Source organism: Eptatretus burgeri, chromosome 8 (assembly GCF_056783735.1).
Source record: "Eptatretus burgeri isolate ZD-2024b chromosome 8, Ebu_testis_v1, whole genome shotgun sequence".
Lineage (NCBI taxonomy): Eukaryota > Metazoa > Chordata > Myxini > Myxiniformes > Myxinidae > Eptatretus > Eptatretus burgeri.
The window spans coordinates 69,290,496-69,316,086 of record NC_140968.1 but is presented as its reverse complement, the minus strand read 5'-3'; the positions used below and the strand labels follow the sequence as shown (position 1 = coordinate 69,316,086).

The 25,591-nt window shown below is 40.7% G+C and overlaps 1 protein-coding gene across 1 annotated transcript in view; it reads right to left on the bottom strand.

The window, feature by feature from the left end:
• LOC147021976 (epithelial splicing regulatory protein 1-like) overlaps positions 1–25,155 on the bottom strand; it is a 60,266-nt gene extending 35,111 nt beyond the window's left edge. Inside the window, exons 1-7 of the mRNA XM_085892470.1 lie at positions 24,050–25,155; positions 23,768–23,896; positions 19,527–19,688; positions 19,273–19,384; positions 15,502–15,594; positions 14,233–14,287; positions 5,234–5,344 (exon numbers count right to left, since the gene is read on the bottom strand). Of these exons, the coding sequence (XP_085748596.1) occupies positions 5,234–5,344; positions 14,233–14,287; positions 15,502–15,594; positions 19,273–19,384; positions 19,527–19,688; positions 23,768–23,896; positions 24,050–24,181 (794 nt within the window). The 5' untranslated portion in view covers positions 24,182–25,155. The remainder of the gene's footprint in view (positions 1–5,233; positions 5,345–14,232; positions 14,288–15,501; positions 15,595–19,272; positions 19,385–19,526; positions 19,689–23,767; positions 23,897–24,049) is intronic.
• Positions 25,156–25,591: the final 436 nt, after the last annotated feature.

The window sequence follows — 25,591 nt, the reverse complement described above, 5'->3', positions numbered from 1 at the left end:
GTAAGGGAGGGGAATTTCTCTCCTCCTTCAGCAACTTCATCTGGAGAGCAAATCATAACGTTTTATTTATTTACTTGGACATCCATTCACTGCATTCACAGGAGCAGTCCAGTGTCAAGTGTTCAAAGCAGGAGAGGGGAAACGACATGGCAAGCCCATTCCGATGTGAAGCCAGTGGGGAGAATGACTGACTCTACAGGCCTAAAACAAACACCTGATAAAGGGCAGATGAATGCCCTTTGGAAGCCATCGGCCATCAGAGTAAGGAGATGGTCCCATAAAAAATAAAAATAAACAGTTGGACTGCTTTCTGGCAACTCAGGTCGTCAAGAGGGGTAGTGGAACCGTTGGAGCAAATGACATCAAAAGGCAGATGAGCTCGTATTAGCCAATGATGATCACAATACTTTACCCTTTTGGAAAGGGGGTGAGTACGCGATGTCGCTGAAGCCGTGGAAGGAACGTTCATCAAATTCTGGATATGACTGCAATCTCATTCTGTCCCAAACACTTTTGTAGCGTTCCTGGTTTAAACGGTTACCAATTTGTGTTTTTCAGTGCTCATTCAAAAAAAATATAAATAATCTCCAAGCAGTTCATCAGGGTTCAAAATGAACACCCAAGCAACCCAAGCACTGCACCAATTTTTCATGTTAATTCCTCAATGCTTCTTTGTGCAGCACTATCAGTCCCCCTTGGTGAGATGAGAACGAATGAGAACACACAAACACACACACGGCACTCAGGAGCATGCATACCTCCGACAGGCTGAACAGTTTATGTTTTGTATCCCACTGATAGGCCGGATTTGAATAGAGACCTGAATCAAAACCCAATTGGCTTGTTCTTGTCACCGAACCAACTCATCCACAGTTTTGTCAACGCATGCATAACTTTTTGAAATAACACACTACATATCGTTTTGGCATCATCTCAATGGTGAAGAATCACTTTAAAACTTAAATTTGGAAAAAATATGACCTATCAAGTGTTTTACATGATGGAATGTTGTGCATAAATTTGGTCGATACATTACGAGGTGCCACCTTATAGTTAACCTCCGCCATCGAAGATCGGAGGATACAGTTTTCACCCCTTTCTGTTTGTTTGTTTGTTTGTTACCTTCGCAAACTTTGTTGCGAAGGTTATGTTTTGATCACTGTGTATTTATTTATTTGTGAATATGTGTGTTTGTTTGTTATTCGCATAACTCCAAAAGTATTGAACTGAATCGCAGCAAATTTGGTGGGATGATTGGTTATTATCCGAGGACCATTTGATTAGATTTTGGGAGCGATCGGGTCAAAGGTCAAGGTCATGGTCATGAAAAGATCAAAATCGTCTTTTTACCATAGTGCAGTCAATTTGTATCCAATTTGCATGCAACTAATGCCAAAAATGTTCAGAATTCAATGCCCCATCTTGTGATATGTGACATGACACAATGACGTAATAACCCTTATTAGCGGTTGGGAGTTAAAGGTCAGGGGGGGGTCACGACATTGCAAAATGTGCGGTTTTAGTCATAACACGGTCAATCCTTATCCGATTTGCATGAAACCAACACCAAAATGTTGACTATTCTGTTCTCCACACTCTAATACCAATTACAAAATTAAGAGTACAAAGGTCAAAGTCGAGGTCATGAAAATGTAAAAATCGTCATTTTGCCGTAGTGCGGTCGATTTTTATCCAATTTGCATGCAACCAATGCTAAAATGTTGTGAATTTAATGTCCAATCTTGTGATATACGATATGACACAATGACGTCATTACCTTTGTTAGCGGTTTGGGTCAAAGGTCAGGGGGGGTCAATGACCTTTATCATAACGCGGTCAATTCTTATACAATTTGCATGTAAGTAGATTCAAAATGTTTATAATTCAATTCCCTATCCTGTGATGTGTAATATTTGACAGTGACTTAAATTGGTGAGTTTAAAGCATTGGGGGGGGGGGGGGGGGGAGTGTCACTGAACTTACAAAATGTGCATACCTTCGTGGCACGTATGCACACTAAACAAAAAAAAAAAAAAATTTTAATTATTTAATTATCAATGATGTTGAGTGTAATTTCATTACTTTTTATAAATTAGGAGCCAGCTGACGTATTACTTTTGGATTGCGCAACCACAACCAGCTGATGTCAACCATTCTAAAAAAGCACGATCACCTGATGTGTGCTTCAAATGTGTCATTCTTATGTGCCATGATGCTTTCGGCTGCTGGTGCAATTTGAAGATATTAAAAAATAAAAGATATGCACATTTTACAGTTGTAAGGATGCAGGTAATAAAAACGGATGAGCAGGCAAAAACATAGTTCTCTCCATGCAAACCAATGGGACTTTGACACCAGGAGAGGCGTATTTCACAACTTATAGTTCTATTTATCGATAGTACTTCAACCCCTTATCGTGCAACTAGCTAATGTCATACGCTCTACATATAGTACACACAGCTGAATTAGTACTTTCAGATGTCATACTTTCTGAAAATGAATGTTTGTTTGTTCACAATAAATAACTTATTTAGAAAAACAGAAACTCGTATGTGCTGAATGCCCCTAAAATGCCAGAAAATAATTTCTTGTAATGTGACCAGTTGTCATCAGATCGACTTGACACCGACACCCAAAAAGGTCAGGGAGTTCATACCGAAATTGTACAATGCACGTGAATCAGTGTCAAACAGCAGGAAATTTATTGTTTTTAAGCCATCATAACACATATGAGATGGCAGATGTGGTATGGGATTAAATACCCTCACAATCAACGGTCTCTGGGGGGTGGGGGGTGGCAAAATGTAGCGTTGGCGAAGGTATGCGCTCCACTGAGTGCCCGTTCTAGTTTGTGTTCGTTTGTGAACAGTATTACGGAAAAACTCCTCGACGGATTTCGACGAAACTTGGTGGGGGGTTAGGTATGGTCCAAGGATCATGCCACTAGATTTTGGACTTGGTCCAAAATCCAATATGGCCGCTATGGCGGCCATTTTGAAAAAATATTTGAATTTTTTTTTTTTGCATTTCTACATGTTTTAAGTGATTTCCACCCCCCCCCCCCTCCGCCCAAAAAAAAAATTTAGAGAAAAAAAAATTTGCAACTTTTTTTCAACAAAATTTCGATTTCTTTTTTTTGCATTTCTACACGTTTTCAGTGATTTCCAACCCCCCCTCCCCCCCCAAAAAAAAATGTTGGAGAAAAGAGCTATAACTGTCAGCACTGTTGACATCATATTTAATGAATAAGATATAAGGTTCACTTGAGTGACCCAGCAGTATTGGCGGCGGAGGTTTTGCACTCTCCCGAGTGCTCCCCCTCTAGTTTAACATGTTTTGGATGGTACTGACCCTGACCTTTGACCAGATTATCCACATATGCTCTTCACATGTGTACAAAGAAGCTGTGAAAGTTTCAATCTATGTTGAAAAATTTTCTGAAGTTTGGCAATAATAAAATCACAAAAATATCTCATTTGATTAAAATGGGGATGAAATTGGTGTCATGGACACCCTTGCCTCCATGCCACGAACCAAGATGCGCAGAACCTGAAAAAAGAAAAAATTTCATTCATTCCAATTTGCACCCTCTTCTTGGTACCAATGTGGTTTTTCAACGGGGAGGGGGTGGGGGAACTTTTGATGACTGTTGAACCTCAAGTATTAAGGCAGAAGGCCTTCAGATAGAGTCTAACAGGGTCTAAGGGGTCTAAGGGGTCTATGTGGTCTGAGGGTCCTTGGATTCTTAATGGTCTTTGGGGTTTTAAGGGGAGAAAGGTTTAAAGGGTATAAAAGGTTCAAAATGGTTTAAAAAGGTAAAAAAAAAAAAATGTGTTTGACTTCTCTCGGTCAACACGTCTAAAAGGTATGTTCCAATAGTCCATAATCAAAATTCCCAACAGATGTACTCATGGTCCAACTAACATTCAATTAGTACGTAATTAATACACTCACAGGGGGATGACCAAGACTCCACCTCAATGAAGGTTCACCATCCACCCATGTTTTTCAGTTTTATATACAGTATATTCATAGTGGGAATCAGTTGGAAAAAAAAACAAAAATTTTTTTTTTTTTAAACGATTTACGAGTCCTTGACCTTTTGCCTATTAATCTTTAAAATAATAGGCTTCCAGATTGTCACTACCTATACCAGGTGGTGATGTTTTGTGAAGATCGGAGTAAAAATGACCTGCAGGTGATTGACAAACAAAGAAAACAACCTACAGACAGGCAGACAGACAGACCATCACAGACCAGACCAGACACGGAACTTGCAAATCTTCAATTTTGCAAGCAATATACAAACAAGACAGATGGGGGTGAACATCTTCAGTGGTGGAAGTAACTGATGTTCATGCAATTGAGCTTTTAAAAAATCACATCGCATCAAAATTGCATCAAACATGGTTCCAGTCAGGTGAAGAACAAGGTATGGAATCATCAGCACCACTCAAGCAAAACTTAGAGAATGTTTTTACCCCCAAAAGTCCATGAAACATTATTTTCAACTATGAAACCAATTGCAGCTCAGTTTGCAATTCTATAGCCAACATGACAACATCCAAGTTGAACAAAGAAACCATTTGGTTGGGCAACTTTACAGTCCCTGGCTTACAAATTTAGGTATCGACCACAAACATGGCTGAGCAAACCTGTGCGAGTGCAATTCCAACCACTTGGGGAGACTTCAACGCATATATAAGCATATGATGATAATGGTGAAAAAAAAAAATTGTATAGATCTCCCAATTTATTTTAGCATTCAAAAATCTGGACTGAATTATTTTTAGTATCCAAATCACAAGTTAATAATTTTTGTCTGATGGTTGAGAATGAAGTGCTGCTGATCAGAATGCCAGGATGAAAGCATAGTGAATGTTTCGAGAAAAGTTTGCTTTCAACTGGACCAAACAGAGGAGTGGCACAGCGAGAGAGAGAGAGAGAGAGAGAGAGAGAGAGAGAGAGAGAGAGAGAGAGAGAGAGAGAGAGAGAGAGAGAGAGAGAGAGAGAGAGAGAGAGAGGTAAGACAGATCGTCTATTAATACAGATAACAAAACAAGAACAATAGGGTTCCAGCCAAACTGAATTGGAAGGCAAAACAATTAATGTCATGAAAGAAAATATATATATATATATATATATATATATATATATATATATATATATATATATATACATACATACATAAATATACATTGACAACTCAAAAGCACAGAATTACCAAAATTACCTTGAAATATTGAGACCAGCAAAGAAGTTGGCAATATCTTGGTCCGATGCCTGCCATGGTAAGCCACGTACACGAACTACAGTCCCAGAGACAAGTGGCTCCATGCTATAGCTAATTGAGAAGATCGAAGATGGAAGAACGAATGATGAGCACAATATACACAAAACGGCCATAACAAATACAATAACTAAATGCAATGGAAGATGGAATCAAGTATGAAAAGACCACACTAACACAAGGATGTTTGATGCCAACGGTTTATAGTTGGACAATCCATAATCACAATTGTGACAACCACAAAGTGGTTGAAATTGAGCAATAACAGGCAGGGACGCTGAGGCCTAAATAAAGGATGAAAAGGCAGGTGCACTGTGCCCTTAAATCTGGGAGTGACAGGTGCACTCAGGTGTCCAATAAAATGAAAGGTTTGAAATCACAAAGTCTCACCATCTAAAATGTTGTCTATCGTAAAAATATCCTCAAATGCAAGCTTTTCGCTCATTTGGAAAAGATTTACAGGTCCCCAAAGTCTTGAAAGATGTGCACTTAAGATACGGTTGGAGCAACAAACTGGCTTCACAAAAATCTTGCATATACACTGTACAAGCATTTAAACATACAGGAGTAATTTTGAAAAATTATTTACATGTAAATATTTATTTTGTAGGTACCTGTACTTATTAAAACAAGTTGCAAAAAAAATAAATAAATAAATAAAAAATAAAAAAAAGTCATCGCCCCCGTTTTATTAATTTTGCTGTATGGGGTGAAAGGGTGAGCCCATATTTATGGACAACTATAATTTGCACCAGTCTTCCAGTCGGCCATCTATGATGAGATTGCAAAATAAAGTGAGGTAGACGTGTATGCCATTACATACTGTGCTTGTGGCAAGTTTGAACAAAATCTGACCTTGTCTGAAATGGTTGGGGACACAATTAAGTAACAAAATGGCCTCCAGTCAGCCATCTTGGATCAGATAGCAATTTTTTTTTAATAATGACAAGCTTATGTAAGCCATCATTCATTATCTGTGTGCCAAGTTTGCATAACATCGATAAATGCATGTCTGAGAAATGGTTGAGGACGTGTTCGACATCGGGGGGTTTATTTATTTATTTATTTTTAACAACTAAAATGGCCACCAGTCAGCAATCTTGGATCTGATGTCAAAAAAATGATGTGCATATGTGCACCATCATGTGTTGTCTGTCAAGTACAAAGAAAATCGGCTCATACATGTCTGAGATATGGTTGCGGGGATACAAAAATAGAGTCCAAATCCATAAGCCACCATTTCGGACTGAGTCAAACAGGGCCTAATAAACAAACAGATCCGACATTTGTGTGTTAGAAAGGGATGACACAATCTGCTTGTGTGAGAATCTACATGTAAGCAAGATAATCATGATTGCAGCTCGATAAGAACTGTAGATGTACTTTTTGAACACTGTAGATGTTGAGCAACCAACTTCATCAAGTGGAGAACCCATTGTCATTGTTCATTTTCAAATGCTGGCATTTGTGTGTTCCAGAACAGCTGAAAATTTTTGTGACTGTGTTTGCGCCTTAGGCTTTACATCATGATGTGACACCGAATTCTTCATCAGAATCTTTGCCAGAGCTGGCATTACTTGACATGTCACTTTCATATTCAGCAGTTTACATTGATGGTTCTGCAATATCATTATCTACCAGTGCTATTCTTAAAAAAAAAAAAAAATCAAAATTTAAGTTCATGTTGATAAGCAGACCACCTCTCCTCGAGCTGTTTTTTTGTCGACACCTGCAACTGGTCCAGACTGACTCCTGCTGCAGTCACAGAGTCTTTACATATATATAGTGTGTGTGTGTGTGTGTGTGTGTGTGTGTGTGTGTGTGTGTGTGTGTGTGTGTGTGTGTGTGTGTGTGTGTGTGTGTGTGCGTGTGTGGGTGCGGGTGTGTGTGTGTGTGCGTGTGTGTGTGTGTGTGTGGGTGTGTGTGTGTGTGTGTGTGTGTGTGTGTGTGTGTGTGTGTGTGTGTGTGTGTGTGTGTGTGTTGAAACGCATGGTCTGTGAGGCAGTGAAGCCATCCGGGAAGCCGTCCAGGAAGCCCTGTTATTTATACCGATGAATCACACATTGTTTGAACGTTGGTTGCACACATCATGCAAACGTCAATAAATTACATACTATTGGAATGTCCCTTTTACAGTGCAGCAGTCACTGTCTGAAGACCCCCTCCTCTTAGATGTTAACACCATTGAGAGCCCTGACACACTTCAGACAGATTAGATAGTTTAGACCCTTGACCACTTCGACCTTCTTAAATCACAAATGAAGTTTGAAATAAATATATCACCAGTATTATAAAAATATATTTGCAGAAAATAAATGTTTGTATTGTTGGTGTAAATCATGCCAACACAGTAAATCTGTGACGTCAATCTCTGCAACGATGTGTGGAGAGGCGAGCATCGTGAGCTGATCCACGCCAGTTCATTGCAATTTGAAATGAATTGGCATGACCGATATTGAATAGTTAATCAAGCATTTCAGTACATTATACTTAGTTTAACCCAAATCAAGCCGGGAAGTGGAAGAGGGTGGGGGGGGGGCGATTCCATCCCTCCACTTTTTCACCATTTTTTTTTTTCGCGTGCTGAGCTTTCATGGCTTTTTCTGTTGAATTCTGCTGCACATTTTGATACCAATTTTCATGAAAATCAGACCTCCGGTTGCTGTGCAGTACGCAATTTTTCTGCACTATGTGAAATAAACCGAATATTTTCCCATTCACTTTACACAGCACACATCTTTCCAGAGATTTGTATGTGCTGCATTCAATATCTCTCAGTTTGCACAACACTTTCGCCATATTATCGAATGATTTTCCACATGCCCAAGTGTTGGTTTTCATGGTATCAAGTCAACATAATCAAAAACTTCCCTCCACTAAAAATCTCACCACTATTTAGTTCGTGCAAACAAATTTCTTGTGTGCATGTGCATGGATGAATCTGATATCTTTAGTATGAAAATGTTTAGAACTTTGTCCAAAATATATTCAAACAAGAAAACGTGCAAAATTTGCATATTTGAATCGGTAATGAGCAAACAACTCCAAATGTCTTGAGTCCCTGGTGATGAGACTTCAGACATTTTCAACCTGACAATTTACGTGGGTGCAAAATTTGGTAAATAAATGTGAAACTTTACCAACAGCTGTGTTCAAACTGAAAATGGTGCAAAATTTACATTTATCAATAGGAAAACGAGTCAACTAAAAAATAAAAGATTTTTTAAAAGGCTCAGGTATTACGATAAAATTTCAGACATGTTCACCTTAACGATCTTCGTGTGCCAAATTTGGTCTTATGGCTGAGATTTGGGGGGGGGCGAATCCCCCCACCCCCCGAACGGTTTTAAGAAGGTCAAAAATAACCTGGCATGATTCGAGCTAACTGGTCGTTCTGGCTACTTGTTTTTACAACGCTTCATCAAATGAACATGCTAGTCAGATTTTTTAAAATCTTCTTGACAATGTGGTGCTTTTGTGGTATTGGCAGTCCAGATTTGATCCAACATGACACAAGGTGATTATGAACACGATTTGCACTTTCAGGAATTGTGAGTTGTTGCGGTGGATGATGAAACAATTCCCCCATCACATCTCAACCAGATGTAGTTTCACTTGGATAACCAATTGAAATACGTTGTCAGTATCTTGTGTCACAGGTGGCTTGGTATTTTGCATCGGTGACCTTGACTTGACCTTGACATCGGTGGCTTGTCACAGGTGGCAGCATCAATGACCTTGACATTGACCTTCAATCAGGTCTAAAGTCATACCGTCGTGCATCACTCATCGACCCCGACCTACATACCAAGTTTCATCAAGATTGGGCGAAATTTTTTTGACTGTATCACATCGACTATTTTTCCAACCAACTTCAGGTCACCTGCAACTTGGATCTGATGGACCCCGATTACTGGATGAATATACTGTATATAAAACTGAAAACCAACCAATCCAACCAACCAACTTCCAACCATACCAACTTTAAAGGCACGTGACTCGATAACCAGGACGAATTTTAAAAAACCGGCCTCACCAAATTTAGATATTGTTCCATATTATCAGAATCCGAAGAAATTTTGAAGATCGGATCACAAACTGCGGAGGAGATACATTTTGAAAATGGACGATTTCGCAACTTTGGAGTGACCTTGACCTTCAATTGTGTCAAAAGTCATACCGTCGTGCATCCCTCATCGACCCCTACCGACATACCAAGTTTCAAGATCGGGTGAATTGTTTTTTGACCGTATCACATCGACGATTTTTCCAACTTTGAAGACACGTGACTCGATAACCAGGACGAATTTCAAAAAAAACCGGCCTGACCAAATTTAGATATTGTTCCATATTATCAGAATCCGAAGGAATTTCGAAGATCGGATCATAAACGGCGGAGGAGATATATTTTGAAAATGTATGATTTCGCAAATTTGGAGTGATCTTGACGTTGACCTTGACCTTTAATCAGGTCAAAGGTCATACAGTCGTGCATCCCTCATCGACATCTACCCACATACCAAATATCAAGAAAATCGGAAGAAAAAAAATGGGGACGTACATACGTACGTATGGACGGACAGAGACTGGTTTTATTTAGGTCATCTCTAACGAGATGCCCTAAAAAATGACAGTGCCATACATCAATGTCAATATACATCGTTTTTATAAAACCACATGCGCTGTGACAACCATATCTTATGTGCACACTGTGTACGTCTTCAAAGACCTTGGGGAACCTCAAAATATTTTCTCAATGGGCTCATTTTTGGCAAGCAATGATATTTTAGGATAGAAAAACTTTTAGATGGTGAGATGTGCTGAGGGAGGGGGGGGCACTCCAAAGTGCACTATTAGCTTCAATTGGTGACTAAGACAGGTGTGCTGTGGCCAAAATCATACACAATCAGGCAGGTGCACTGTGGCCTAAACGAGGAATTGTCAGTTGCACTGACAATGTGACAATGGGGGGGGGGGGGAGTAACAGCAGGTGTGCTGCAGCTGTGAGGGACTAACAAGCAGGTGCCCTGTGACCTTGGACGAAAACGAGCAGGCGCCCGAGGCCTTGAGGGACGAACATGCAGGTGCACTCAGATCTTGGCATTTGATGAAGGCCACAGAGCCAAAAACATTTGACTTTGCACCTTTATCACTTGACAGGCAGTTGCTTGTGCTTTCAATTCTGCAGTTTTCACAGTCTTGATGCCAAAGTTGTTTTGCTAAATCACAAACATTACAGAATGCTCAGATTGTAAAACAGAACAAAGCTGATAGGATAGCTCAAGGGTAGCATATTCACAATGAGCTGTTCAATCTGGATTTGATTGCCAGTCTGACTACAAATGGTCACCAGCGCTTCACAGGTAGAGTGTTGCCCCAAATGAGTACACCATCCTTCAGAGGCAAGTGAAACTGGCTATACCTTCTGCAAGCATCCATTACTGGATAAAAATCCCATGCCATTTTTTGTTTTAAACATGTGCATAATAATCTACCATTATCCCAAACAAATTCTAAATTGGAAGAAGTGCTGCACAATCAATTAGTTGATCAGAAACCAAAACAGGATGATTGGGAGTTGTGGCGCTGTGGCTTTGAGGGAATGCAACATGACTATTGGGAGTGAAAAAACCCATGACAAGGAAGAACCATGTGAGCTTGCCATTAGACAGACATCCACAGTCTGTCAACATGCCAGCACATGGAATTCAAAATATGCAAACACACACTTCAGACAGACAGGAGATCCCATTTGCCAGCATGAAGTGCAATACGTGACTTTCAAAATACGATACTCCACCCCAGATTTCAATGCGCATCCGCAGAAACCACTGGTAACGTAGCAAATCGAGGAAGCCGGGAAGTACCATGCCTCTCACATAAGGTTTAAAACTACTAAAAAAATATTTAAAAAAGAAAAAACTTTTAAAGAAGCCAAAAGGACGTGTAAGCATACCTGCAAAAAAGGGGTGTGTCTCTGCACAACGAAACAGTTGGAGAACTTCGACCAACTCATCCAAAAGGATGATACGGTGCAGTCCGTATTGGAAAACTCCCGCCGATGTGTGCTGTGAAAGGCCAAAGGTTGGTAGGTGTATGTGGTCTAACCAAACTTTTGAGCTACTTAACACTGATGGCAAGGTCATATCTGGGGCTTGTTGATGCACAGGGTAAGTTTAAAATAATAATATTTACCATTTAAATCACATGTGGGAGGAAGGGGAGGGATGGAAGTTGGATGGGTTGTAAGTGTCATCATAAATATATATAGTTTTTGTTTGGTTCTGGGGCCACAAGATAAATTCCAGATTTTTGCATCCATGAGTGAAAGGAAAAGCAGTCGTGCGTGCATGCCAACCACTACCACCACCCGCTAATTGAATAAACCAGAATTGAATCAACCAGAACCAGACTTCTCATCCACGGATATTTCTTGAACTTCCTACATCTCTGCGAGTCCACTTTGCATTCAGGAACAGAATAATTCTGGTGAACCAGTTTGAAATTTCCACTCTTTTGTCTAAATGCTTCAAATTGTGTTTAAAGGATGATTTGAATCACATATTTCGTGCTCGTAATGGCAGGTAAAAAGTGTCCAGTGAGCAGAACCCCCCCCCCCCCAAAAAAAGTGTAAACACATCGTGTGCACAAAAAGCATCATTTGCCATTCATACGTCACTTCGAAACTCCCGTGTTGTCCAAAGTGTGCTTCGACGTCGAGATTCCGAAAGCCTTGTGTGTTGGAAGTCCAGCAACGTTGAAATGGGGTAAATATGGGAATGGAGCCTTTTCATGTTGACGAGTGAAACGTAACAGGTTGAATGGCACTCCACGAGCTAAGGCTTTGCACAAAGCCCTGTTAATTTGATGTGAAGTACCTCAATCGGAGGTCAGGAAGACATGAGATTTCTCTGAAAGCCAAATCCAATCCTGTGGTGGTTTTTGAAAGCCCCCAGGAAATGCACAATACACATAAAGGAACCCCATGCTATCGTCATCTCCATAGCATATTGTGTAGTTAAATTACCTCTACACCATATCAGTGGAAAGGGAATATGCATTGTTTGTGTAGAAGACTCGAACCCCCTTTGACTTCTCTTTTCTCTCTCAATCTCTCACTCACCCTATCCACACCTCTGCAGCACTCTCCATTACAAAGCCAACAGCCACATCTCATTCCAAGCCAGCGATCCACAGAGGTGAAAAAAAATTAAATTAAAATAAATAAACAAAGGTCAAGACTTGTCAGGTGTGCCCGAGTGGGACAATAATGGGTGCCCCACAAGCGGAAGGACTGCATAGACACCCCACAAGCAGGTACGAAGCCACTCCACACATGGAAATTAGCCCCACCCCCCAATTAGTCAACATCCCCAGCAGCTACACTAGGTCAGAGAGGAAAGTTCAAAAGGGTGGGGAAGGCACCTCGCAAGATCCTCCACCATGCCTCCCCACCAGCCAAGGCCCAAGCGTCCAATCGTACAAGGCGGATCACAAAGTGAACCAATGGGGAAGCGACCGGATCATGAGGTTTCCACCCGAGCTGAAACAGGGCTAATAAAAAAAACCAGACTGGAGCACAGAGTTGGTTGGCAAGTCTGGGAAATCTGAGAGAACAGAAACTCGTGATCACAGTGCAGAGGAGATTTCCTGGACACAGCCACAACACTAATTGACGCTAACTTTCTCTTGGTTTCCCTACCTCTACCTCATTCCCTTTGAACGCATGCAGCAGATGAGAACCCTGTCCTTTTCAGGGCTGGCTTACTGACTCACACTTCACGCCGTTTCCTCTAAGCCACACGCAGTCACTATTTGCACCTCTCCAGACACGTCATATCTCACTCTGTACCCCTCCCCTCTGTTGGGACCAAGTCCATCGGCTTGCATCCATTGCGCGAGAGCGCCACAAACACGCCTCAAGCTTCTTTCTCTGCTCTCTGTCCCTCATCCTTTGCTCATTTCCCTGAAATGACTGAGGCACCTGTGTTGTAGAACTGTGATTAAATGATTGAATAAGACTGGGCTTCTGTAATGGGGTTACAAGCTTTCCTTCTGTGATACTGCTTGTAAATACATGCTTAACAGGAAGTTCAGCCAAACCTTCGTTATGGCCAGCCATGAGCCAACGTTGCACTTGCGGCATCACTCGGCAGTTTGATTAATAACAGTAGAGCATGGTACTCTATATTAGGGGGTTTAATTTGCTGGAAAGGTAAAGCAGATTTAGATGCTGGACCCTGCCTGAATTAAACGTCTTCGACTGCATCCATAGTTGCTCAACACCGTGCCAGAGTTATCCGCGATTCGTTGCCTTAGAGAATCATTGGCCAGATAGTGGGTTCAGGAACTCCCCCCGTGATCCCAATACACACCCCAATTTTTTTTTGCCAAGTAAAGCAAGTCGAGCAATGGAACTCAAGGAACAACTCTGTCTATTTACATACGTGCAGCCTTGGGTTGTTGCACATTCTATTAAAAAAAAAGGAAGGCTGTTGGGGAGTAGGGTGGAGACGAGGAGGGGGGAGGAGGGGTTCAGAGCCAGCAGCAATACATTAACAGCTTTTAATGAGGTCTTCAAAATCAATATTCTGCTTTCTGTGTCAAGCTCAGAATTTGCTTTGCACAATCTGAAACGGTGGAAGCCAAGCTAACAGCCAGGACAATATAATCATACATATTGAATGTGACAAAGGGAGGATGGTGGGGGGATATAATCATACATATTGAATGTGACAAAGGGAGGATATCAAAACAAAACCCCTCATTCAGCAAAGTACAATGTGGGAAGGCCAGCATGGGATGGCAATGACTTGGTGCTCAACGGTATATTAGTTCCCAAAGGACTCTCCAAAAGTTCCATAGCAACAAAAGATACATTTTTCAGAAATGTTCTTCATCATTAAAAGGTGTATCGAGCAATAGATTCAAACTACTCTCACCTCAAGCCTCCTTCATAAGCTCGCATCACATGGTCCACCTCTGAGAAGTCGCAATCTGCAAAACAACGCAAAGAAAGCACTTCACTGAAGTTCAAGAAATTCCACATTAAACAATTAAGCTCCAAGTGCAGTTACCACAAGCTTCTCGGTAAATGGTCGAGGTGTATTTGTTTTTATTTTTAAGTTAACAATAGTAATGGTGGGGAGAAGAACGCCTCCACTCCATGCAGAATGGAATGACTCGTGTGAAATGATGGATAAAAGCATCTCCTTCAGACATCACAGCAGGTTTGTTGTGATGGCCACACGAGTTGCCTTTTAATCAAGTGCAAGGTCCTTCACGACCCACCTTGCAATGATTCTATTGAATGAGAAAGAGTACGAGCTTCTCAATCCTTCCAACGACATTTGATTCTTTCGTAATGTCGTCCAGCTATTCTTCAAAGATGTTTGAGTGACGGAAGCTTGTCGAAAGTGAAAACTTAAGATCATTCACCAATTCATGGACATTTTCCAACTTCCATTTGAACACGACGAGGAAGCATAGTCACCAAATTGTGCAGACACTCTTGTGAATTTGTCGATTTGATGATCTTCAAAAACCTCACCTTCTTGCATATGCAGCAGAAGGCTGCGGGGTCGCATCATTAGCCGAGGGCGTGGCTGCACCGATGCAATGCATTAAAAAAAAATCGTAGTTTTAAAAGATTTTGATACAAACTGCTTCAAAACGATTCATAATGGTGTGTGTAATTATACATGTGAAATTTTGTCCCAAATGTCGTTTCATATACTCATCCAGATTCCTGGAATAAAAGCAGCAGTTTGTTCACACTCGATCACCCAGCACAACATACCAATAAACCAAAGATAAAGGACAAGGAAAAGAGTTCAGGTTTCCATATTTAGCCTCAATTTCATACAGTAAAAGGTGATAAGACATTCCAATGCACCTGCATATTCACGTACATTTTGATTAAAGTAAAATAGGACTTCTGTGTTCAAAATATCAAAATAATTAGGAGTTACAAAAATCCCAAATGCAGCATGTGCCCCTCTCTTCATCTGATCTCTCCTAATGGAGAGAAAAAACAATGAAAAAGAAAATGTTTTAAAAGGTCAAAATGATGGGGAAAAACCCCCCACAAAACTACAATTTGGAAACATTGTTGCAGTGGCTTATTTTGGGTGTCAAGACTAATACAGAACAAAGCAGAAAATAAAAATGCATGTCAAACAAACAAAGGAAATGAATACAAGGTAACTTACTGTAGGGTTCAGAGGCCAGAATCCCTATAATCTTTGCCATTGCTTTGACTTCCGTAAGACCAAATGGCAGCTCCTCTCTTTGGAGATGAAAGTCTGGTGCAATCAATCAGGTTTAGGCAAAACACACACCACACAAATACAACAAAACCAAAGATAAATCTGATTTACCTTCCATACCAGTTGGTGTTTTTGCTTGTCTTCCCACGTGCACTGCATGTTAAAATTTGCAAACATGCATTTTTATATAGCTTCGGATTCCCGACTGAGAATTAGGAATGTTTACAATTTTTAAAAATTCCGTTACCTACTTAAATCCAAGATGGCATCCAGGATGGCTACCAAGACAAAAAAAATGATGTAGCTGTGGCTCTAATGGACATAAAAAACAACAAATTAGACATCTATTCCTATGCAGATATGACTGGCCATTTTGTTGGGAAAAGGAAAGTAACCTGCTGGAGTACATTTCTACAGGCACTTGATGTCATTGAAGCAGGTTTTCCTGAAGCTTCTATAGCTGCTATTGAGAAAGGACTAGAGAAATATGTGCATCAGTTGTATGATACAATAAGCCAAATCAAGGAAGTGAGTTTGATGCACTGGCATCTGTTCAGGAAGAATCAATGTGAGGGTTAGAAATTGCCAGCTAAAGGTGTACTACAAGAAGTCATCCTTCAAGCAAACTACCAGCACATGGTCTGGCAAAATGACTGTGCCTAAACCTGATCTTTCACCACCGTCTGACTTTGGATGGTGCTTAGACGACGGCAGGTACAGCCCAGTTACAACACTCCTGCCATCAGCTCCTGATGGAGTAATTCAACTAGTCAAGTGTGGATGCAGAAAAAGCACCGTTTCGCAAGATGTTCATGTTAACAAAACAACCTCACTTGCACTGAACTGTGCATAAATGCAGCCGATGAGGACAAATGTGCTAAGACTGCAACTGAAACAGTGCATGGTCTCGATTGCGATTCATCACCTGATGAGGATTGATTCATTGAGTCTGGATATTGCTGTGGTATCATATTTGAACATGAACATGTCCTTACACGAGCACCTTGTCAAATGGGAAAAGGCAGACTTTGATAAAGTCTTGATATTAATAAAAACAAGGTACACAGATATTGACAAATGTTTTACAAGTGTAAATGTTAAAGCAGCTGGTATCTTATAAATAATATCTTCATTTGTAAATTTGTAGAGCTAGATTTCTTAGCAAACTTCGGGAGGGATTCTATGTTCCTCGAACAATATACTTATTTCAAGGTAGTATTTACGGCTAGTTACCTTTTTATACAATGGTTACACAATCATTTGTATGCTATTATATATTTTGTAAGTTTTATTTGCATGAACTGTAAGTGTTCATTTGCAAAGATTGGATGACTTTTTATAAATGCAAGTTATAAAAGTTTAGTGCATGGGAATGTACTGGAATATCGGTTCAGTTTGTATTTTGCAGTTTTTAGGGGATTCCTAAATCATCTGATGAGCATGATTCAATGTTACTAAACCTTGGATGAGATTTTGGGATGGATCAACAATAAGGTGTCAAAATAATTTGTACCAATCACGAGCATAAGTAGAGCAGCATTCGTAGTTTGACACTTGTGTGAAATATTAATTTAAATGAGCCATACATATGCAACACAAGTTTTTAAGAAAATTAGTTCATACCATTACTGGGTACATTGTATTGACGTCATGATTCTGTGGGTACCTTCATTTTGTGTGTATATCCAGGACTTGTTTGTGTTGTAATAAGCTCTGATATATAAATTATTCTCGTTTTGTAAAATGTAAGCTTTTGATTAAATATTTTCATAACATTTCAGTCTCTTTTAATCCATGGTCAAACATAAGATCAAAGTCCATTAAATATTGCACCAAGACATGTTTCATCGTTAAAAATGAGTTGCTTGGTCCAGAAAATGATGTAATTGAGTCCAAGTTAATTAAAATAAATCAATCAGAAGATAATATCTGGCAATGTTTGGTCTCGGTGGCCATCTTCGACACAATCTTGAATTTAAAACATATTAAATTGATTTTAAAAATTGCAAACATCGACTTTTTAATTCTGCACTTTAAATGGAACATAAAAATATGTTTGCAAATTTTAACAAGAAATGCACACAGAAGTGGGAGTTTTTTTGCCACAAGCATAATATACACAAAGTGGATAAATCGAGCTCTGCAAACCACCATGGGGGAATAAGGAGAAGCTGACGTTTCTGGCATTAACCCAACATCTGAGCAAAATATGTAAACAATCTACCTCCTAACGTCACAGCTCATATGGATTTTGAGAACTGCAAGCGTTTTGATGAAAAGCAGTGCACAACAAAAACTAAACATGTCGCGCAGAACACGATACTTGCGAAATCCAAACAATAGTTGCCATGTAAACAGCAATTTGGTAATTTCAAAATTTTGACCTGCCAAGCGTATTACACAATTGAATGGTGGGTATAACAAATTTGGTTGATACATTTTCAAATTGCCGCCGAATAGGTGTTTTACAGGTTTCAGATAGCATTGACCTTGCCCTTTGACAAATTTAGGCCAAACTTTACTCACATATACCACACATACATTCAACAAGACAATTAAGTTTCAATTTGATATCTTGAAAATTACCGAGGGATGGTAATAATTCACAAAAAGTCCCATTTGATTATGATAAGGTGAACTTATTATGGAAACCTTTGACATGTCAAAACGGCAAAATAATTCCTTATGATTGCTGGTGATAAAATATGATGGAATATGCAAATCCTGTTCAAATTTAAAGTTAACCGGATGAAAATTGAGGATTTTATGTGACGTTTACTTTTGACCCGTTGAGCTTTTGACCTCAAAAGCAATATGCTTCTCGGTTTTGATTGGTGAACCAATATGAAAATTCTGTTCAAACGAATAGAGTAACAAGCCTCTGGGTGGGTGGAGATTGCGCATTATTTGCTGGGAAAAAAAAAGTAGTCTGCATATTGTAAGAACACCATAGAATCATATATATTTGTGTGGTGTGCATCTAAAGGGGTCTAATGGGTCTACAAATGTCTTCGGGGTATTTTCCAGGGGTAGTATGTGGTCTAAAGGGTTCAAGCAGTCTCAAAATCTCAAGGGGGATTGAAACTACATAATAAATAAACGCACTCAAGTTCAAACAGAGCGTAATTAATAGACACTCACATGGGTTTACCGAGGATAGGTACATCATTTATTGTGCAGCCTGTGGCTGTTGGCTTTCATCATTGCTGAAAGTGCAGCTGTGCCACTGATGCAATGCCACCCGTAGGTTAGGGCAGGAATTTGGAATTTGTTCATGGTGCTGGCGAATACTTGCCTACTCTTCGCGAAGGACACCATGGGATCTAACGTCCACCGACTAATGCCAGCAGACGGGACGCCCATTTAACGTCCATTCGAGGGACGGCACACATCGATGAATCACCCTGCCTGTGAAACACCATGATGACGGTTTATACCTGGGTCATGACCGATATAAATCTCATGTCAATGTGATTAAAATAAACATGACCGACATTTTGACCTCAAAACCAATAGGTTTCCAGCTTTCGACACTATCAGTTGAAGTATGGTGAAGCTAGGTTTAAAATTGCAACCTATAGACAGACTCAGGGAATGAATATACTTATGAATATTCAATTTTGCAAGTAACAAAAACAAAACCACAAGGATTTAATGTTACAATGAAAGCAAAAGAATTGGGATTCTTCCGCTTTGTATCAACATTAAGGATACAAGCTTCCATGTCCACTAGGCCTTGTGGCTCATCACCAACACTACCACAGCAAGTGGCAAAAATATTTTGCAGATCAACAAATGAATAGAAACAGTCTGGAAGAACGACGAGCTGGGGGGGGGGCGGGGGGAGGGCAGAGGAAGTTCAATTCATCCTAAGGGAGCTTTCCACTTTATACTCACAAAAACATTATAAAACACTAAAATGCACCAAGCAACAAACCCGGAAAAGGAATGAGTAGTCATCTTTGTACCTTCCTCCGAGCTTCAGGGTGGATAACCTGTCGAAGCAGCTGTGGCCCATCAGTCACCAGCCGGACAGAAACCGTACCACTCGTCTCATTCTGTGTGATGTCTATGTTCTTGTGCAACCCAATATCACTCTCCAAGCTCCACTCAATTCCACAAAGAGCAAGCTAGCATTGTACATGGCATGGATGGAGAGCGAGAGGGGAAGAGAAAGAGAGGGGGAGAGAGAGAGAGACAGAGACAGAGACAGAGAGAGAGCGCAAGGACAGGGAAAGGGTATGGGGGATGCAGGCATGTGTTACCAAATATATCTTGGAGCAATGAAAATACTTCAATTAAAAATTAATAATAAGAAGAAAAGAAAACAAAACACCATGAAAGCAGCAGTTTTGAGACATCGCTACATCATTATCACGACACACGAAGGCAGTATCGATTGCAAATATTGTATGGATTACGATTACAAACTACAAAACCTGTACAGTACAATATATCAAGAGTTCAAGAAGGATTGCTATACTGGGGAGGGCAAAAGTGACTTTCAGGCCACCCTGTAAAATCATCACTTCCAACCATTCATACAGCTCGGACAGGTAGCTCAATCTTACTTGGTTTATCGGTCCAAGTCATTTTGATGAAAGAAAAGGGAGGATGTTTTAATAGGTGAGAAACGTCACTGGCAATCAAATTAAAATGTAGAAAACAAAGTGTGACATTTGCATGAACTACCAAATTACTCAGGCGACACAGAATTCCAAACAGGATGAGGATGGAGGTGACATAAATGCAAATGGCTTCAGTCCTCGAGCCGGTAAGCTGGGAGCAACAATTCACATTTATTGTCACATCTGATGCTATTTAAATTCTCCAATGGCGGCGAGGTGCTCCATTTGAAACTGCTTCCTCGATACATGTAGCTTTTTGATGCCTTGGGTCCATAATTGTATTAGTGTCAAAACCAGAGGGCAATTGCAAATTAACAGTAGGATTTTATTCCGAGAACATGCAAAAATCACCCAAAATGTGCCATTAATGTTAATAGCATCAGTATGGAGAGGGGAGGAATGGGGAATCAACTTTTAAAGACTCGATATGTCAGTCATTACCAGTGCTCACCTATCATGTGACATTTGCAACAAAATATATATGTGTGTGTGATATATATATATATATATATATATATATATATATATACATATATACATATACATATATATATATATATATATATATATACAATAGCCTGGTGTTGGCACAGTGGTTAGGGCAGCGGCTTGGGATCCAAAAGGTCCTGAGTTCAAGCCCCGTTGGGCCACTGAATTAATACACCAGGGGGTTGACTCAGCCTGTCATCTTTCCGAGGTCGGCGAAATGAGTACCAGTGTACTGGGCCGGTGTATACCCCGGTTAAAATAGGTGTACCATATCCCTGTGTCGTGGGAGGCGACCAGGGTTGCGTCAGGAAGGGGAATACAGCGTAAAACATGTGCCAAATCACTATGCGGATCATACGGATGATCCGCTGTGGCGACCCTAAAAGGGAGCAGCCGAAAGAAGAAGAAGAAGAAGAAAATATATATATATATATATATATATATATATATATATATATATATATATATATATATATATATATATATATATATATATATATATATATATATATATATATATATATATATATTATCAGAGCCCAACCATTGCTTCGCTGTTGAACCAGTCCCGTTTGCCAAATTTACCCATGCAGAGGGTGCTTTAACCCTTCCTCACAACCCCACCCCTCATCCTGCTTCCCTCCCCACTCCCCCCCCCCTTGCATCCTGATGTCCCTTCCAGCCAGAAATGTAACACGATGATAGACTTTTACAGGTCCCTCTGTTTCGAGAAGGGGGGGGAGGGGACAGGGGAAAAAAAAAAAAAAAAAAAAAAAAAAGAGGACAAATTTACCAGTGCAAAGAGTGCTTCAACCTCAGCATTGCCCAGGAAAGAAAAAATAAATAAATAAAGAGACATTTTAATTCCCTCTGCCACTACCATGTAGTGTGACACAATTCACATTTACATTGGGAATTTATCTCCTCCCCTTCGCTGTCCCCACGCCACCCCGTGAGGCTGTGGTCACATAGCCGGTCTGACTCAAAAAAAAACACACACACCGAGTTTGGAACGTTAAAGATGTGGCCTGCATAAGGAAGACAGACAGAGATAGACAATGGAAGCAGAAACAGACCTGGGTGGTTGAGCAGCGAGATAAGGAACATGATTAAGGAGAAGCAGACGGCATTTATTAGGTATACAAGAACACGACTGGAGTTAGATAAATATCACTGTCGAAGTAACAGAGGAAAGTGTAGAAAATAACTCGGCAAGCCAAAAGATTATGAGGACATGGATAAGAAAGAATATTAAACATAATAATAAGCATGAGAGTATTGATGGAGGTGGCTGAGCAGGTAAGTGAGATGTTAATGGATATTTTCAATAGTTCTCTGGAGTCAGGACAGGTAACAGAGGATTGAAGAGTAGCAAATGCAACACCACTATTTAAGGATCCAGAGAAGAATTGGGAAATTATAGACCTGTTAGCTTGACTTCAGTAGTAGGGAAGGTGTTGGAGAGGTTAATTAAGGACCAGATGAGGAACCATTTAAACAAATACAAACTAATTAAAGGGAGTCAGCATGGGTTTACCAAAGGTAGTTCCTGTTTAACAAATCTTTTAGAGTTCTACGAAGCAGTGTCTGATTTAGTTGATGAGGGAAAGGCAGTGGACATAGTATATCTAGACTTTAAGAAGACATTTGATAAGGCACCACATCAGAGGTTGTTAGCCAAAGTGAGGGCTTGTGGAGTGGCTGGTAAGGTAGAAAATTAGATTGCAAACTGGCTCCGTGGTTGGAAGCAAAGAGAGGCTGTGAGTGAGAGGACGTCTTGCTGGGAGGATGTAAGTAGCGGGGTACTTCAGGGATCAGTACTTGGACCATGACTATTCATTATTTACAACAACGATTTGGATGGTGGATTGAAGAGTAAGCTTTACAAATTTGCAGATGACACAAAGCTTGGAGGTGGGTTGGATAGCAGAGGGGGTGGTGATCAGATACAGGAAAGTATTGTACTTGCATAGATTGGGCAAAAGATTAGCAGATGGAATTTAACCTGAGCAAGTGTAAGGTGTTGGGGATGGGAAAGAACAATGAAAATAGAGATTACAGGATGCAAGGGGTAATTTTGGAGCACGTCACACAGGAGAAGGATCTGGGGATGGAAATAGATACGGGAGGTAAGCAGGCAGCACAATGTCAGGCAGCTGCAGGTAAAGCAAATTGGGTTTTAGCTTTTATTCGGAGAGGGGTCATTTATAAATCAAAAGAGGTGGTGTTAACATTGTACAGGAATTTAGTGAGGGCCACATGTATAATATTGTGTGCAGCTTTGGTCACTACAGTTCCGGAAGGACACAGAGGTCATAGAGAGGGTTCAGTGCAGGGCTACCAGATTGATTCCGGGCTGAGCTCAACTCAGCTATGAGGAGTGGCTGAAGGAGACAGGGCTTTATACACTAGAAAGGAGGCGGTTATGAGGAGATATGATAGAGATGTTTAAGATAATGAAAGGTATAGTTAAAATAAGTGTAGATGAATTATTCAACAGAGTAGATGGTGATAGGACCAGGGGCCAGAGCCTGAGGCTAAAGAAGATTAGTTAAAACAGTGTTAAGGCAAGAATCTTTCACTCAGAGTAGTTAATGCATGAATGGCCTTCCTGGAAAGGTAGTGGAAGCAGAAAAAATAGATAAGTGTAAATTGGAATGAGATCGGTACCTGGAAGTTATGGAGATAGAGGGGTACGGGGATGTTAATAAGACTTTTGGGTAGTTTGAGCATTGATGGGTGATTGTGTGCATGTGTACGGAGTGCTGTTGGTGGGGGTTGTGTGGTTGATGTGTTTTTAACCAAGTCCTTGCCCCCTCCCCTGAAGGAAAGGAAAAGAAAAAAATACAAAAAAAAAAAAAAAAAAATCGCAAAAAGGAAAAATTTATTTCATTAATTAAAAACTTTTTTCCCCATTTTCTTCCTTCGATCTTGTGTCGATAAATTAGTCAGGTGTTCGCACAGGCATGATGGGCTGAATGACCTCCTCCTGCGTTCGATTTGCCTGTAAATACCACGTGTAACACGTCACACTACAACAAACAAACCCGTCCACCTGCAATGAGCATCCCATACGAGCAGCGGTGTCACACCTGGTGTATGACGTCATCATAGGGTGGGGCAGTGACCAACAATTCAGAGGTCAGGCCGATTTGTGAAGTGCAATTTTCAATCAGCATCAGGTTCTCTGGGCAAACAAGCTGGCACTTGGGTTTACCAACCTGAAAACAAACAAACAAACAAAAACATTTCAAGCTCTTTTCATCGCAAAATTAAAGTGCAAAACGTTTTATTCAATTCGTTTAATATAAATTTTCTAAAATTCTTTTGAAGAAAAAAATAAATAAAAGTCTCAACGTGTGTGCAGCACGTGCCCTGGAGGTCGCGAGGTCCACGGGACACCAGGCCAGCACCACCAGCTCACGCTGGTCCGATCCCAGGTCCGAACCTCCCGTTCCAGCAGTCGCACCAAACACAGCCACGGCGACTCCCGAACGCGAGTCCATTTTAGAACAGCAAGGTAACCCACGAAACAAAACCCCAAACAACCACAACCACAATCACAATCACCACACCAAATCACCGAACCAAATCACCGAACCAAATCACCGAACCAAATCACCACACAAACACACACCCCACCCACCGCCTCGTCAACGTAATTACCGATCCCTACGCGCGCGTCTCCTCGCGGCTCGTTTTAAATCGCGCGCTCATGACGTGACGTCATGATGAACCTGACTGCGGTGGAAGCACGTGACGTGACGTCATGATGAACCTCACTGTGATGGAAACACGTGACGTGACGTCATGATGAACCTGACTGCGGTGGAAACACGTGACGTGACGTCATGATGAACCTCACTGTGGTGGAAGCACGTGACGTCGTGATTCAGGAGGCTGTTCACAGTCACCATCATAGGTATGATGGGCCGTGTGGCCTCTTGCGCCAAGAGGTTCCGCGTGCGTGCGTGCGTCACGGTGATGCCGGGGGATGTATCCAAAACACCAGGAGGGGTTCAATCAGCCCGGTGAAATGAGTGCCCAGGACAGCAAGAACAGAACAGAACCTGAGGGTCTGGAGTGAACTATTACGACATGACCACTATCCGCAGTTTGAATGTAAAGAGGGATTTTAAACGATAATTATTCACATCCATTGGGAGTTGGGACCATATAATACTCTGTGCAGCGTTGGTGCTGCCAAAACAGTCTCCTTGGCCATTGGGTACAATCTTGGACGGGTCGTCACTCCGACACAGTAAACCAGCATGTTGGTAATCATTTTGCTGGTATTAATTCAATAGACAAGGGGGATTTGAACTCAGGATCCTCGGATCCCAAGCCCACCACCCAAACCATGAAGCCAACATCAGGCATATATCATTCATTTCAACAAATTATAATAAGAAAATAACCTACAAAGTGCACTTTAAACTTGCAGAAACACTCAGGGAGGTTGGTGGTTCGAACGTTCAAACCCCGACTTAGTTGTACTCGAGGATTTAACCAGAGTTGGTGTCAAAGCCACCCAATGCTCGCCTGTTTATACATTTATCGTTTTTAAAAGACTCGTCTAATAATTAATATTTTTTTATAAAGCATTGCAGTGAAGTATAATTATAAAGCAATATATGTATTTGTATTTTCTAATCAGCAACAAGAGCGCAAGTGAGCACAATATACGCCCTAACTAGAAGGTATAGACAGAATTGTGCGACATGGAAAACAGCATCCTGCTTGCCATGGCAACCACTTGAGATGACGAACGTATGTCGCCACACACCGTCTCCACAGTCTGTACCTATGTACTAAATATGAATCGTGAAAGTTGAAAACTTTGGGAGTTGGAGTGCGGACAGGAACGGACGGATAGACAGACAGACAGACGGACGACCGGTATCACATAATGCGCC